This window comes from Electrophorus electricus, chromosome 6 (assembly GCF_013358815.1).
Source record: "Electrophorus electricus isolate fEleEle1 chromosome 6, fEleEle1.pri, whole genome shotgun sequence".
Classification (NCBI taxonomy): Eukaryota; Metazoa; Chordata; class Actinopteri; order Gymnotiformes; family Gymnotidae; genus Electrophorus; species Electrophorus electricus.
In genome coordinates, this window is record NC_049540.1 from 20,449,874 (window position 1) to 20,465,793 (window position 15,920).

Below are 15,920 nucleotides of genomic sequence, written 5' to 3' on the forward strand. Positions count from 1 at the left end.
ACGATTACTCAGCATTTAAGCTTTTTCAACCTCGATCTGGTAAATATTGAAAGTTAGAACTGATGTGTTGTAACACAGGCGCCCTAAGCAAAGGCGAGGTTATTTCGTTAGTCACAAACCGTGACGGTTATTTCATAACGATGATATACTGCTTTTCAAATGCATTTGACACTCGCCGACTGCTGTAACGTAGCTAGCTATAGGCTACCAGATTTCCTCCTTTGATTCAGTCGTTAGCGGTCTGAAAATAGCAGTATACTAGTCACAACCAATTTACATGAAAAACTGCAACGGACGGATCAAAAGTATGTGAACTCGTGAGCCAGACAGACATTACAGTAAGCCAATATTTCTTCGTCGTTGCGGCACCGATGACGCCGGGCGCGAGGTAGCGCGATTGGAAGGGGGCGAGGACGTAACGGAGAAAAAGAGACGCAAAAGGGGAGAAGGGGGGGGGGGGGGGGGTAGAACGGGGGATGTACGTAACCAGGACCTCACTCGTATCAGCGGAAGACGAGGATTCGGGCTTCCAGTGGCAACCGAAACAGCGGTATACGGACCTAGTGCTGAGACCGACGGATCAAGTGTATGGATTAAAATCTGCTGCTTGTTCGGGTGTACTTCCTGTTGTTGCACCGTTCGAAATACTGAGGTGTCGCGTCAGATTCTTTCAGTAGTGTGGTAACGTTATTTCTAAAGCCTGCCATTAGGTTAAAGTTGCGCATATTCTCAAAGCAGCGCGCATTAGCTCTGTTCAGCAAATAGCCAGTGCGTCTGCTCAGCGAACCGGACTGTGCTGAGATGTTCCACGTCTCGTGACAATTGTAGCACAGTCACATTTGTTGGATTGACTGGGTTTTGCCGTGCGATTAATAATTACAGTAGTTTCATATCTGGCAGGCTACGAAACATTGTCTCCAGTAACCTCACAAATGCTGGTAAGTAAGAGATGCAAAATAATGCTTCTGTATTTGAGCGAAAGAGTCTGTGTAGCTTCTTCCAGTTTACTGATTGGCCACATTATTATTACCTAGACGGTGTGTGTAATTAATCGCTCGCTGCAGCTCGGGAGCTTGGTAATAATAAACGATTCTGATGGCATATAGTTTGTCACTAAGCAACGCGTGTAACTTTTGTATGTGTGTGTGTGTGTGTATGTATTATATATATATATATATATATATATATATATATATATATATATATATATATATATATATATATATATATATATATATATATATATATTTATATATATATATATATATATATATATAATCTTTGCCTTAATAGCTGCGTTAAAAGTCATTTCAAACGAGAATGCTTTTAGTAATAGGGTTTTTAAAAGTGAAGTTAATGACAACGGTCCGCGAATGCAATTCACGCCATTTTTCAGCTGCATAACATAATATGGCAAATAGGTTAGGAATAACAATACTCTGTTAAAGTAGGAGGTAAAGTCCGCAGTAGGCTTGCAGTTTGCTGATGCCTGACCTTGGTCGCGTTGTCCTAATCCTAGTCCATAAGATTGTGTCAGCGACTGAGTTCCCCCCCCCCCCCCCCACCCCAACTACATCAATCATGCTGCATTTCCCATTGGCCTTCGGTTGCAGCACGAAAATAACCCCCCACACACGTCAGATCCTCAGAGGCTGCTGGCATTCGAATATTCAAAGCAGTCTAGTGACTGACCAAAAAAAAAGTTGATTTCAGCCACGCGTACCTTTGGTTGCCATACGTTCCACTTATACCTACCGAACTATAGTTGTCGACTGTCAGTCTGCTTTATGGTTAACAAAGATTAGAAAAATGTGTTTTAATAAAGACAAAAGGATAACTGTTTAGAGGATGTTCTTTGGTTTGTTCGATTCGGTCTGGGTTTATGAGAAATATCAAAGCAAGTTCAAAAGCTTTTGTTTCTATACTATATTATACAATCACCTACAATTAATGAGTATGTTGATTTTATTATTTAAATACTTTAGCATATCTTCATGACATCAGTAAACTATCCTTCTGCATTGTACATGATTGCAAAAGACAACTTTGCCTTGCAACTCCATACTGAAATACTGGTTCAGATCCAGTAATGCTAAACCCTGCACTCTCTGTGGGACTAGGATTGAGACGGGAATCCCTGCTTTTAAGAAGTTGCAATCCAATTTTACAAATTAACCTTTCACCGGTCAGGGCTCATTTGGCAAGGTCACCTTTTGAAGGCTGCTGTGGCAATCTTTGCTTTATGTGCACACTGCATGTGTACTGCAGCCAAAACTCTAATATGCGGCACTCAAATTTCTCTGCTGTAAATCAGTTTTTCACACTAGGGGTAAGATAAGGCACAGCACGTCACTAGGCCAAATCAACCTAACTTGCCCCCTGACAAAGATTTAACTTTGCTTTATTTGTCTTTTTTAAGATCCCTAATAGAATAATATTAATACAGGTCATAAGAATGTATTAAGGGTCAGTACAGGGCAACATTGCTGACTTTATTGTATAACTTCTCTTTTAGCTCTTTATTCTACTACATCTGCCCCAATGATCTTAAAATGCTTTATATTAGCATGACTACTTTAATGCTTGTCACCAAGTGTCACTTTCACTGTTCATGCATACTTTATGAAGCAAAAGCAATTCATTAATGAGGAATGTCCAGACAACAACAGACTAGATCAGTCTGCTGTCATGTGCAACTCTGTATATCCTTCTCAGTTGCTCTCAATGGAGCACTAATCTAAACTGAGCAACCTATATAGTATGTCCACGACTACATGGTCATCTTCATCTTCATTCTCATTGTTTGCAGGCTCTTTCGGATTTTATTTGCCTGCCCACTGCCTGCTGATTTGATAAAACAAAGCTTTTAACATTGTTCCTTCTGGGCAAAATTACTTCCTAGTTATTCTTACATACTACCACTTGCAAAAAAAACAAAAAAAACAAAACAAAACAAAAAAAACATTATGCCAAGCCACCAAAATATTTAAGATAGTTTTTACAATAATTTAATTATTTCTTTATTAACAAACTCTGTTAAGTTTAAGTCAATTTGTTTGTAACCTTAAAATAGAATCGAATAAAGAAAAAATAGTGAGTGAATGAATGAATGAATGAATATTATTACTCATATTTGGCATGTTTTTGATTCCATCTTCACTGTTTTCTAAGTCTCTCGTCTCCCTGTACCTCATGCTTGTTAAATTATCACCCAGGTGAAACTGTGTTTTTCTCCATGCATATGAAGTGTGACAGAGAGTGTTACAGTGCCTGTCCTTGAAGCCCTCATGTGACTTTGACCTTTGGAGCGTAATGGGGAGGGGGTATTGTGTGCAGAAACAGTGTGTGAGAGTGTGTCCCTGCTACGCGTGCGAAGAGTGTGTGAATGACAGTGAGCGAGAGCAGCAAATGTTTGCCAGTGAGAAAGACAAAGGAATACTTTCCCCCTCTGTCAGCATTTTCTGCCTGATGGTGTTGATGGCTAAGGCATAGGACAGATACACTGGGTTAGGCATGCCGACAGACAGGCAAATAATGACTGGAAATCAGACTGCCACTTATTTTGTCCTATAAGAGGAACAGCGGGACATAAGCCATGTACAAAACAAACTGCAGGGTCGTCATTGTAGCTTCTTTGTCTTTTATAATAATACGGTAATAATACTGCACATATGCATTTCAAACAAAACAAAGGAAAATCACATTACCAGTTCACCAAGATCACTAAAATCACAATATATAAAACAGTTCTTCTTTAAGCATGTACTGTTTCCATGCTACATGTCGTCCCTACCCTTATCTAAATGCATTCGTATATCAAAGGGTTTTCAAAGCATTTTGTTGTTACGTGTTTCATTCTAAAATAACCTCTATGTTTTGCAGCATATATAGTTTTCATTTAGGTTTATAATACATGCTATGATGTCCTACAGGGTTCCTGATGGCTAAAGCAAACTGACCAGTTGACACACATTTGAAGTCAAGGAAGTGAGAGGACTTCGTTCATACGTGTGGCTAAAAGTAATAGCAAAAAGGTAAGCCATCTTTCCAAAATAATTTAACCGCCCACAACATTCTTTATGGATGGTTCTCAAGGAAAGGGAGAACAGTTTTTAATGAGACAGTCTTCATTTAGCAAGAGGTATTTGATCTGTACCAGGTAGGCTACTGTTTGGAGACACTTCCCATAAGCTTTGTAACCTTATAGTACACTATTTGACTACACCACCCCTATTGTTGTGACTGAACACCTAATTTGTATTCAGTGCTGCTAACTGCACCAGTACCTTCCCGTGAAATAATCTGGCACATTTGATAAAAACGATCAGGGATGACAAACTGCATTGCATTGCATGCTGCCTCCTCTCACTTCCCTCTCGAAGACAGCCTAATACTTACGACACGTTTTAGAGTCCATGTGGCGAAAAGTTAAGTTTTAAAAGGCACCCAACTCAACCAACGGAATTATCCGCACTACAGCCAGATTTTACTAACTGAAATAATTACCTACCACTACACAAGGACTTCGTATTCTGCGCGGAGATTGGACAACGGCGAGAGCAAGGAAATACATTGAGGCTAGCTACCAAGGTAGGTTAGCTAGCTAGCAATAATAATAGCTAGTATGCTAAGCTAACTGAGCTAACCAGTGAGAATGGGGCACCTGAGCAAGTAATACTGCTGGCTAGTCTGCTAGCTAGCATGCTTGCTAGCACCTCTGGTTTTGCTGCCCTGGCATTTACAAAAAGGAAGAACCTAAATATCCAAATGTATGATCAATCCTTTTTGAATATTTAGAAATGTGAATGTAAAAACTGAAATATTTGTAGGTTACATGTGTTGTATTGACAGCGTATTGAATGCGTATTGAATTCGACAGAAGCCTGATAGCGCGTTAAGGTATCTTAAAATGAAAGGGAGCAAGTCCCCAATATGAATACATAACCAAACAGATTATCACCTGTCTGTCAATCTCGTTTGATCACCTGTTAATGAAAGTGACACATCAGTTGAATTTTATTTGAACTCTCCGGACTGCTGAATTGGAGACCTGCAGCACGGTCATTTTCGCTGTCATTTGTATGAGGCGATTCTGTACCAGCAGATGTTTGCCACATATGACTTCATCAGCCGACTTGCCTTTTCAAACTAGACAGTCACGGAGCCAGAGCTTTCTCGATCAAACGTGTTTTTGTTTGAATTCAGGCATTTCGTTTTGTTTTAAGATTTCTCTTTTTGTGGTAGATTTCACATTGTTAAACTGTACCGTTAAGGGATACTTCTGTCATACTGCTTCCTTAAAACGCTGTGTAGTAAATAACGCCGAATGGTTGGCCTTAATCTAAAACACTCCTTGCTCTTTGCTGTATTTGAGCGTGTGTGCTTTCATTATAATTAAAATGGCTTGCTTGGGGTATGGAGGGGGGTAGGGTGTAATGTCAAAGTTCAGAAATTGCACAAGTGGAACTAAGATTGTAGGTACTGAGCCACGGTTACACTCTGTACACTGCCCAGAGTTACAGAGAACCGTTCCCTCAGTTCTCTGTGAACCTCTGTTGCCCCCCTCCCTCTCTCTCTGTCGCTCTTTTTTTGCATGTATGTGTGGACACCAGATGACCCTGGAGCGACCAGTTGGCGATTATTTTTATCATCAAATTTCCAGATGTCGGTATATAACAGTAATGTGGCATGCACTCAACCATTTTAGCTTTTTTGCGAAGACAGGTTAGCCTTTTATCTATGGAAGGTCCCCCAGACTATCAAAATTGAAATGTAAAAAAATAAAATAAAATTTCACTGTGGCATATGTATGGCACATATATTCATTAAACTAGATAAGTAAATTTACCACTTCAGTCTAATTCAGTCATATATGGACATAGAAGAAAGCAATATCTTAACAAAATTTGTCTGTTTTTATGTCCAGAATTTTTGTGTGATCACGAATCATTCTGAGCTTTATAGATGCAGTGTTATTTCCTGTTGCCAACTGATAGTGGTTCACCATAGGACAGTCTACAGCGAGTCTCACAGTCATTAGCGCCTGGTTTATTATGACACAACAAACTGCTTGGGGGCAGGGTGACAAAGAGGTAAGAGACCAACACAGGTACTGTCTGACAGCCCAGATATTCCAAGGACCCAGCTCCTTAAATTTCCAAACATGTATTCTGTCAGACTTGTGGATTGAAAATAACCAGAATGTGTCTGACACAAGTGAATTAAAACACTTCCCTTATCAGACACTCAGGCAAAAGCCTTAGAAGTGCCTGCTATTTTCAGTGTGTTGACACAGAGCTCCCAACCTGTTTTTCTGATGTTCTAAACCTGCCTTTAAATCATCCGGGTTCATAACTAGCTGTCTTAACTGCCAACCCAGACATGCCTTACACTCATATTAAACTTCCTTCTTTACGTAGTTAACCTGCATCCTGTATATGTTTAGTATATTAAATAGTCCGTCATATAATTTATTATTGGTCACATGCTTATCTCACAGATCTTTTCTCTCAAGAGTGTGAATTATACAAGGGATGCCACCTTTTTCCCAGGGAAATATGATTGTAATATTTCCAATTACAGGTAGTAAGGATGTATATTATGTTTTGACACCCCCCCCCCAACTGTTGTTTGTACATCCTCTGGGGGTGGTGCAATTTTAATTAATATTTGAAGCATGTTTACTCTGTATGATCTGAGTTCCTCTGTTCATTCGTTGCCCTCAGATTACTCAGTCAGGCTGCTTTGTGACGATGTATGTTGTAAAAAAAAAACGTTAAACAAAACTGAGCTGAACTACAACAAAACAGTTCTTACTGGTTTAATACTTGACTGCCTGTGATGGCCGATGGTGTTGGATAATGATGATGTGTATTATTGATTGGCTTGAGGAGGCTGGATGAGCTGACCACCCACTGCTTCCTTGGGCTTTGGAAATGATGCAACTAATAGCCTAAACCCAGCACCATCTGGGGTCTACACATCTACTGCTACCCACTTACAGTAGCTCGTGCTGCCATTAAAAGCAGTGTTCACTATTTTGCTATCCCAATGTGTCTTATGCAATGTCATATTTAGTAATATCTTGGTTAACTGTTTTGAGAGTGAAAGATCAGCGGTTTAGAGAAAGAAGGCCATGGGTCAGAGTGTGTCTGAGAGAGGAGCAAAAGCTTTTGCTGGAGTAACCGTGGGTCTCCTGCTTCTTCTTCTGGAGATGTAATCTGAGGATTGTCTCTCCTCTGTCCTGGATTAATGACCCTAATCTGGTGTGAGTAGAGGCCAAGGTGTTGGGATTATGGACTGTCTTTGTGCAGAATTGAGTCCGTTCTGCACCCAGAGACCTGGCTTTTCAGATTCGTGTGAGAATCATCAAGGCGCTAATTTAAATAGCTCACTCGTCTTAATTCATTTAAATGTCCATTAAACCTGGTCATCGAGGCTGCACTGCGGTACATGAGCTCATTAGCATGAGTGACAGAGTGTTGTGCTCTTTCGATTTTTAGCTCTGAAGCACCTCATGAACCTGTCATGTAACTCACTCACTCACATTTAGCATGCTGAGGACTCCCCAAAAGGGGAAGCTGTTAGCACTCAGCTAGCTGGGGTGCTACTTAAGAGTTGTGCTTTGCACCAATGACACAGCGTTCTTGTTTGTCAGTTCCTTGTCATTGCTTGGGATTTTTTCCCCTGTCAGGGTTTTTGCACTGATACTGAGGAGAAGACAGAGAGCTCATGATGCAAAATCCCTTCCGCTTTCCACTTCTCTACATCCTCTCTCTCTCTCTCTCTCTCTCTCTCTCACTCTCTTCTTTTTGTTCTCTCTCTCTGCCACCAGGTATCATGTCTTCCAGAGACCGCCGCTCTGACCTGCACATAAAGGCGGAGCCCAGCAGTCCGGAGGGCGGAGGCGGAGGGGGGGCGGACCAGCCCGGGCGGCGCCTCCTCCGACTCCTCGCAGAGCGGGGGCGGAGGTGCGCGGGGTGATGGCACCGGGCGCTACTCCTCACCTATGTACAGCCCGGCCCTGCGCTGCCACTTCAAGGAGGATGGGGCGGACGGCGCGGATGAAGGCTCGGCGGGGGGCGGCGGCGGGCGTTGCAAGTACGCCCTGAGCACCCTCCCCAAGAGGCTCTGCCTGGTGTGTGGGGACGTGGCCTCTGGCTACCACTATGGTGTGGCCTCCTGCGAAGCCTGCAAGGCCTTCTTCAAAAGAACCATCCAGGGTGAGTGGCCGTTGCATGGCCGTCGCATCGTCGAACAGGTCCCATTATGAAGCTCCAACTAGGTGACATGTTCTATGTACAAGCCAGAAAAAGGAAACAGAAGGAAGGTCTTTATCCTCATCCTTGTCTCTCGCCCCTTTCTCAGGCAACATTGAGTACAGCTGTCCGGCGTCCAACGTGTGCGAGATAACCAAGAGGCGCAGGAAGGCCTGCCAGGCGTGCCGCTTCACAAAGTGCCTCAAAGTGGGCATGCTCAAGGAAGGCGAGTGGAAAGCCTAATGCTTCTAGTCCAATAACCGAGCCGTGTGCCGTGCAGGGAATATGCTCACGGTGAAGTGAACGCTCCCTGCTGTGTCATATCCTACCTGCAAGGTGACCGTCAAATAAACGCCTTCTGCGGCGTGTGTGCAGGAGTCCGTCTGGACCGGGTGAGAGGGGGAAGGCAGAAGTACAAGAGGAGGCCCGAGGTGGAGAACGCTACATATCAGAGTGCCCCAATACCCATTAAGAAAGAGGGAGAGAGAGGTACAACACAGGCAGACATATCACAGTGCTTATTGTCCCCACGCCCCCCAGTGGGTCCAGATTGCAATTATTCTTGTACCTGCATACCTTTCGTATTAGTTTCAGTATAGTTACTGAATAATTCAAAGCAGTTCCTGAATTATATGCTTCAGGATTAATAGCTAAACAGTAAGCCTAGAGTTTGGCAGGTGATAGTAACGTGGTGTCGTGGATTAGAGTCATTATCACCAAGCCTGTTCATGCTGGGTGACAGTGTTTGGTGTCTGGTTCCCAGGCTCTCCGAGCATCATTGTGTCTCACCTGCTGGTGGCGGAGCCCGAGAAGCTGTTCGCCATGCCCGACCCTCTGCAGCCAGATACTGCTCAACGTACCCTCACCACCCTGTGCGACTTGGCTGACCGCGAGCTCGTCGTCATCATTGGCTGGGCTAAGCATGTCCCTGGTGAGGGAAGGAGGCGTGTGTGTGTGTGTGTGTGTGTGTGTGTGTGTGTGTGTGTGTGTGTGTGTGTGTGTGTGCGCATGTGTATGTGTGTTTGGGGTGAGGTGGGGGGTGGTCGGCAATGAGAGGTGTTGATAACAATCTATCATATCCCAGAGCCTCTAAAAGGCCAGCTGGGATAAGCAGTGGAGACCTGGCTGGCTTGTCTCCTGATGGCCCTCTGTTCTCTGCATGGTGGAGGGAAGCATAGAGGTGCTGAGTAATCACACGCCTCGTTGTGGAGGAACAGGTGCCTGGAGAAATGAGGGCTTATAATTGAGAGGAGAGCTGGAGTGAGACAGAGGGAGGCTGAGCGGGGGAGGTTATTCACCTAATTGCCGTCCAGCACCGCAGTGAGCTGCTCACTGACTCGTCCACATGTGGCGGCTGTTCGCTGCCTTTTGTCAAGTCCGAGCTATTTTGAAGAGTGCTTTAAATTGATATCTGTATTTGTAGCTCAGCCTTCCAGGTCCCAGAGTCTTTGAAGCACTAATGTGATGCATACTAAATGTTTCTTTTTCGTTCTTTTCTGTTCTTTTCTTTGTGTCTTACTCTTACTCTTCACTCACCCCTCACTCTCTCCCCCACTCTTTCTCTCCCTCTCCATGTGTGCTTCCTGCAGGATTCCTCTCTCTCTCCTTGGCAGACCAGATGTCTGTGCTGCAGTCTGTGTGGCTGGAGGTGCTTGTGTTGGGTGTGGCCTACCGCTCGCTGGGCTGCGAGGACGAGGTGGTGTTTGCCGAGGACTTCGTGCTAGATGAGGAGATGTCGCGGGTGGCAGGCCTGACTGAGCTCAACGCCGCCATCTGTCAGCTGGCGCGGCGATTCAGAGCCCTGCAGCTGGACCGGGAGGAGTTTGTCATGCTCAAGGCCATCGCTCTCACCAACTCAGGTGAGCAGCCTGACCACAGGGACTTGATCTCAGACAGGCTTCTGACCCACAGATGCCAGTGGGCTGTCCCACTGCACCAGCTAGTGATTTCCCTGCTCTAACACGAATGACTCAACTTGGCAGGTAACTGTGAGCTGAGTCACACCTCATGGAACAGGAAAGAAATTACTGAACCAGAGTTGTTGAACTCTGGAACTCAAATCTGGAATCAGTCCTGGATTTTGTAGTTACTGGTGGTTAGTGGAACAGTTAATGTAACTTATCACAGCTGGGTAAAGGAAGGGTGGAAATTCTGTAGGATCTGGACCATGAGTGCAGGTACTTGAACACATATGTTCTGTGAAATCAGTTAAACTGCAAGTGATTGCAAAATCCAATTCCCGGATTGGGAATTGAGGTATGAAGTAGAACACTTCTTCTGCATGTGACCCATTAAACTGTCATGGATGAGATAGCCCCACCTCATCTGTACAGGTCCTTGTACTGGCCCCACCTCATCTCATTGCATAGACCAAAGATCAGCTATTTTATATCATGAACCAGACATTTCTGATTTGTAAAGATGTTGTAGAAAGCGAAAGTGCCCATCTGGCTATTTTGCCCCAAGCAGGTAGCATACGAGTGTGCTTCTCACTCTTCATCTCAGACTCCATGATGGTGTCGATTACTGTAAACACTCAGTGCAATCGCCCACTCTGCTTAGCCCAAAGCCTTTCTATTTGTTATGCAAATACTGGGAGTCACCAGTATGGCTCCTGATGTAATTAAGAGCACATATACAATCTCTCCTTCCTCTGTTTGTGTGTGAATATGTAAAAGCCACCCACTTCATACAGCACATCGCTGGTTTCTTTGTAGTGTATTTGTCCATTATATGGACGAATATACTATATGACAGCTGTACTTGTAGATACATCAGATCTTTTACTTATTCTCTTTTATTATGGTTTGAAATGTATAACATCATCTTGTGAACCATTATTGTGACATGAATAAAGACTGGCTTACGTTACTTTGTGCAAAATCATGTGAATGCTGTGATTAATCAAAACGCTTGTGGAATTTCTTAGATTGGTCAAAGCACACAATAAGAAAAAACTCGTTCACTTACTGTGCCAGTATTCTTAAATAATAGATGTTGCGCTGCGATTCTAAACATCGTGTGGTATGTCTCTGTCAGACTCGGTCTACATCGAGGACATCGAGGCCGTCCAGAAGCTGAGGGACCTGCTGCACCAGGCGCTGCTGGAGCTGGAGGTGCAGCAGCGGCCAGAGGACCCGCAGCGAGCTGGCCGCCTCCTCCTCACGCTGCCGCTCCTGCGGCAGACGGCCAACCGTGCCCTCACCACCTTCTACAGCATTAAGAGCCGCGGCGGAGTGCCCATGCACAAGCTGTTTCTGGAGATGCTGGAGGCCATGATGGACTCACCCTAGCCGCCAGGCCGGGCGGAGGACGAACGAATGAATGGCAAGCGGGGAGAGACACAGCAGGACAGAGTGTGACACATAGTTTTTTTGTTTCTTTGTTTCTTTGTTTTTTGAAGAAGAAGATTTTTAATGTTAGAAGAAAACAGAAAAACTGAAAAGCAAAGACGGATTTTTTTTCACAGGAGGAGCTGATGTCAGAGGTCTCTTCAAAAACGATTCACATGTAAAATTTGCTCTTTGGCGGGTTGGTGCATAACTTGAGGTACTTCTTTGAAATGTTTGTCAGAGCTGTCCTCTCTGGGTTTTATTTCACTAAAGGTTCATATGGACTGATTTCTTAAACGGTCATTTGATTATATGTTGAGGTACCTTGTGGGAATAATTTGTGCCCAGAAAAGAAAGATCAAGGTGAAAGTTAGCAGAATCAGTTACTGTGTTAATACTTACTGTTCTTATCATGCAGCTTTCTATGGATTATACCAACAAAAGTTTATATAGGGACCTTCCATCACTGTAACCCTGGGGGCAGTGATGTGTCAAAGATATGTTATACTACAGTTATAAGAACTCTTCTCAAGTGTGGCAGTCTGGCTGACTTTGAGAAAGTCAAGTCATGATTCTCCTTCTCCTCTACCAGTAGCTCCCTCTATTAGGACTATACCTAAGCCATACAAAATGCTACCCAGCTGAAAATATAGTAATCATTGCAGGCAACCATCTATAGAGAGCCATGTTTGTCTACTTCCAGTCCCACTCCTCTCTCAATGTGTGTATATGTGTAGTCAGTTTAATGCACGGCCGTTTAGAAGTACTTGCTGTAAACGTGCAGGTGATATCTTGATTTACCTAGCAATAGTAGATGCTTTGGGGTTTGAAATATGCAACACGTAAAGGAGTGTGAACATCTTCTGAGCAGTGTGTAGACAAAAGGTTACTGAGAAAAAAGCATATAATCGGCTGAAAACATTTTAAGATCGAACATTTTAACAACTGAACACAGTGACACAACACTAACAGAAATATCGTATGTGTTATAACATGCAATATGTTTTAAAGCAATATGTATTCTTTCACTGAACAGATAGCAACGACTCATTCATTTGTCTGTGGGGGGTGTTGGCTTGGCTTGGTCAAGTCTTTTGTGCAGCTGAAATTTAATATTGCAGTTACCTGTAGTTGAATAGTGAGAGCAAAGGTACAAAAAGGGAATACTGTCAGCCACCAGTCTATCGCTCTATATCTGAATTTGTTGCATAGATTAACCGTCTGAATCTTTGTGTGTTTGTGTGTGTGTGTGTGTGTGTGTGTGTGTGTGTGTGTGTGTGTGTGTGTGTGTGTATCTATATATATCTGAGCAGTGTGTGTGCGCTGTCAGAGTAAACTGATGACGGTGCGTTTAGATCAGGGTAAAAGAGCAACCTCAGCCCCTGTAGGCCAGATGGCTCTCTTGTTTTGTTTTTGTAACCTGCCTGAAAGGACTGCATAAGAACTCTTAACCTGAGGTTACACCTGAGATCCCAGTTCTTCAGGTGACCAACACTATACTTCACTGGCTGCCAGTGCAGAAGATGGCACAAAGACTGTTTCCAGTGGGTTGTTTCTGTTTAAGTTGTCCTGCTAAAACACAAACATCACCTCTGCATTGCACATTCTGAATCCCTGTAAAGTTTAAGAGAGAAACAGATTCCTTATATTGTGGGAGGGTCCGGAAAGAGCAAACTCTGAATCCTCACGACAGACTCGGGTGCACTGTACGCCCTCAACCGGTCCGTTTTGAAGCAGGAGGTAGTGTGCTGTGGGACTGAACTGCTGACCTCTTTGACTGAGAGCAACATTTGCTACAATAAGAAGAGTATCACAATATGTGGCCAAAATGAGCACGCTCAGTCCAAGACCATTTGTTTGTTTGTTTTTTTCTTTTGTTTTCCTATTTTAAGTTCCACTGCTGTTTTAGAGTTGTTTTTAGATGTTTGTTTGCAGACGTTTGTCTGGGATTATATGCAATCATGATCAGAGTTCTACAGCTCTGCTACCTTTTTATTTATTGTTTGCATATGAAAACAAAAGGAAGAGAAGCCAATTGCCGTCCAGGCCAAGGCAGAATAAATAATAAAATTTAACCACTGATCAACAGTTTCCAGACCTCTGTGAAATTACATCATGCCTTCAGGGTGCTTTTCACTGTATGTTTGTAGTAATGATTGTATGTAGATGTTGAAAGTGGTACAAATCATGCTTATTCCAGGTAAAAAGGAAGTGGCATCTTATACACAGATAATTCCTAATTCTGGGCAGTAATTGAACTTTTGATTAGAAAATTTGTATTTAAATAAAACATATCTAGTTCAAGTGTAAACTGAATCTTGTTCTGAGATCACCCAGCCCAAAATGCTATGGGAAATAGTATGATAGTTGCTTGAATTTTTGATCTGCAAACATGAGCTTCTTCTCTCTTTTGTGGCTTATTATATTTTGGCTGACTTGAATACAGACTTTCCATAAACTATTACACAATATTACACATGGCCTCAGGTTTGGTACTGAAATAAAGCAATCTGTGTGGTTGAATGTTGTAAAATGTTAGTTCTATTGGATTTTTTTTCTTGCTTTTTCGCATACATTTTTCAAAAACCTGTTGATTTGACAGAGAGTACTAACTGAACAAGAAAAAAGAAAGGCAGGTAAAGAGATTTTGTCATTTTCTGTGACCCAGTAATAGTTCAGTTTTGCAGAATTCAAGAACAGAGTCTAAGTGGTGTTGAACCCAAGACTCGAGTCTCTATATATATATATATATATATATATATATATATAAAATTTCTGCATTGGCTAGACTTCAGTAATACCTTTCAAGTTGCTATTCAGTCTAAGTCACCAAAATCTTATTAACACTAAAATGCTTTTTGGGTTGTTTAACAAGTTTTCTATATATTTATCCTGCTCTTTTGTATACAGGGAAAAACGTGTCTGTCTGTGGTTCTTGGAATGTGTACATAACCACAAATGTCTGGGTCCATTCAAGAACGATGTTTAAAAAAAGAAAAAGTCAATGTTTGTGTCAATAATTCTAATTAAATAGCAACTATAAAAATTATATTACATTATAGTGTTTTCATAACAATCAGCATTATATGATGCCATTTTGTCATTGGTAAATGAGATTTTGGGGCATCACATGATTAGACATCATTTAAGGTCATGGGTAGCTGTTAGTTTGTCTGTGTATATTTATGTAAATGAGCAATACAAGAATTTACCAAAACTATGTTTTCACATTTCTCTGTATAGTGACATAATGTAAATTAAACCTCAGCAGTAATAACAGTGTTAACAATTAATAGAAATAATGACGCATATAAGGTAAAGAACAAATCAATGTTTGTATTTTAAAATATTGTATTTAAAAGATTAAATTCTATTTTTTACTCAATTTGCCGATGTTTATTAATATTATTTTGGGTTTTTTTGTGTGGGTTTCAGTCTGATGATTGTGAAAGTCTGTGCTTTTTTTAAGCTAAATAGTTCTGCAATAGTGAGTATATAAATATGTTCATATTGAATCACTGTGATTTAAAGGCAAACACTAAAACACCACAGGAATATAGGGGTATTTTAAGATATTGTCGCTGTCATGTGTTTTGTAATAAATTAACACACGTCAGTATTTTGCCATTTGGTCTGTCCTTTGTTGTGATCTTGTTTGTCTTATATGTTCACAAAATGCATTACATGGCCCAAAAAAATCTGATTTTTGACATTCGTGGCACAAGGTGAGTGAGAATGGATAACAATGTTTAAAAAATTAACATAGATGAGGAACGTGGTTACACGTTTTCTTATAGTAGACTAATTAGGCCTAGTTCAGTATTACCTCTAGCCAACTAATTATAGCAGCTCTGGTATAGCTTATTGAACATATATTTATTACAAAGCAGCACTTAAATTTTCATCCTGACGAAGTAATTGATGTTTTGCTGAAAGTTTAGGAGTCATCTGGCTATGAGGCTCTGCTGGGATATCCATGCTGCGTGTATGAACAGCTCCACTATGTGGGGCTACCACAGTAGGACGCAACTGAGCACGCCGTGAAACGCATATGAAAGTTCATCTGTTCCTTAATCGTCGTTTGGTTGTCTCTAAGCCGTTTGCTAGCAGCTATGGAAGTTCATAACTTAAGTTTTCTCCGAATCGCAACATATTTTTCTTTTGATCGATCTCAGTACACCATGTTGCATTCAGGAATTCGTGGAACTTGGAAGTCCTAACAAACTTTGAAGTAAATATCAATGTTATACTTCATCCTGAAATACAGGCCCACAGCAAGCAGACAGCAGGCTATGGCAGTGTTTAGAGCTTTAACCTACATTACATCCAA

At 42.1% G+C, this 15,920-nt stretch overlaps 1 protein-coding gene across 1 annotated transcript; it reads left to right on the forward strand.

The window, feature by feature from the left end:
• The first annotated feature begins 488 nt into the window (after positions 1-488).
• On the forward strand, positions 489-15,209 carry esrra (estrogen-related receptor alpha). Its single transcript, XM_027031116.2, is given in 9 exon segments — positions 489-938; positions 3,933-4,034; positions 7,835-7,911; positions 7,913-8,222; positions 8,368-8,484; positions 8,634-8,747; positions 9,022-9,189; positions 9,848-10,117; positions 11,298-15,209. Coding segments are annotated over 7 exon segments (1,305 nt in total). The 5' UTR covers positions 489-938; positions 3,933-4,034; positions 7,835-7,839; the 3' UTR covers positions 11,552-15,209.
• Positions 15,210-15,920: the final 711 nt, after the last annotated feature.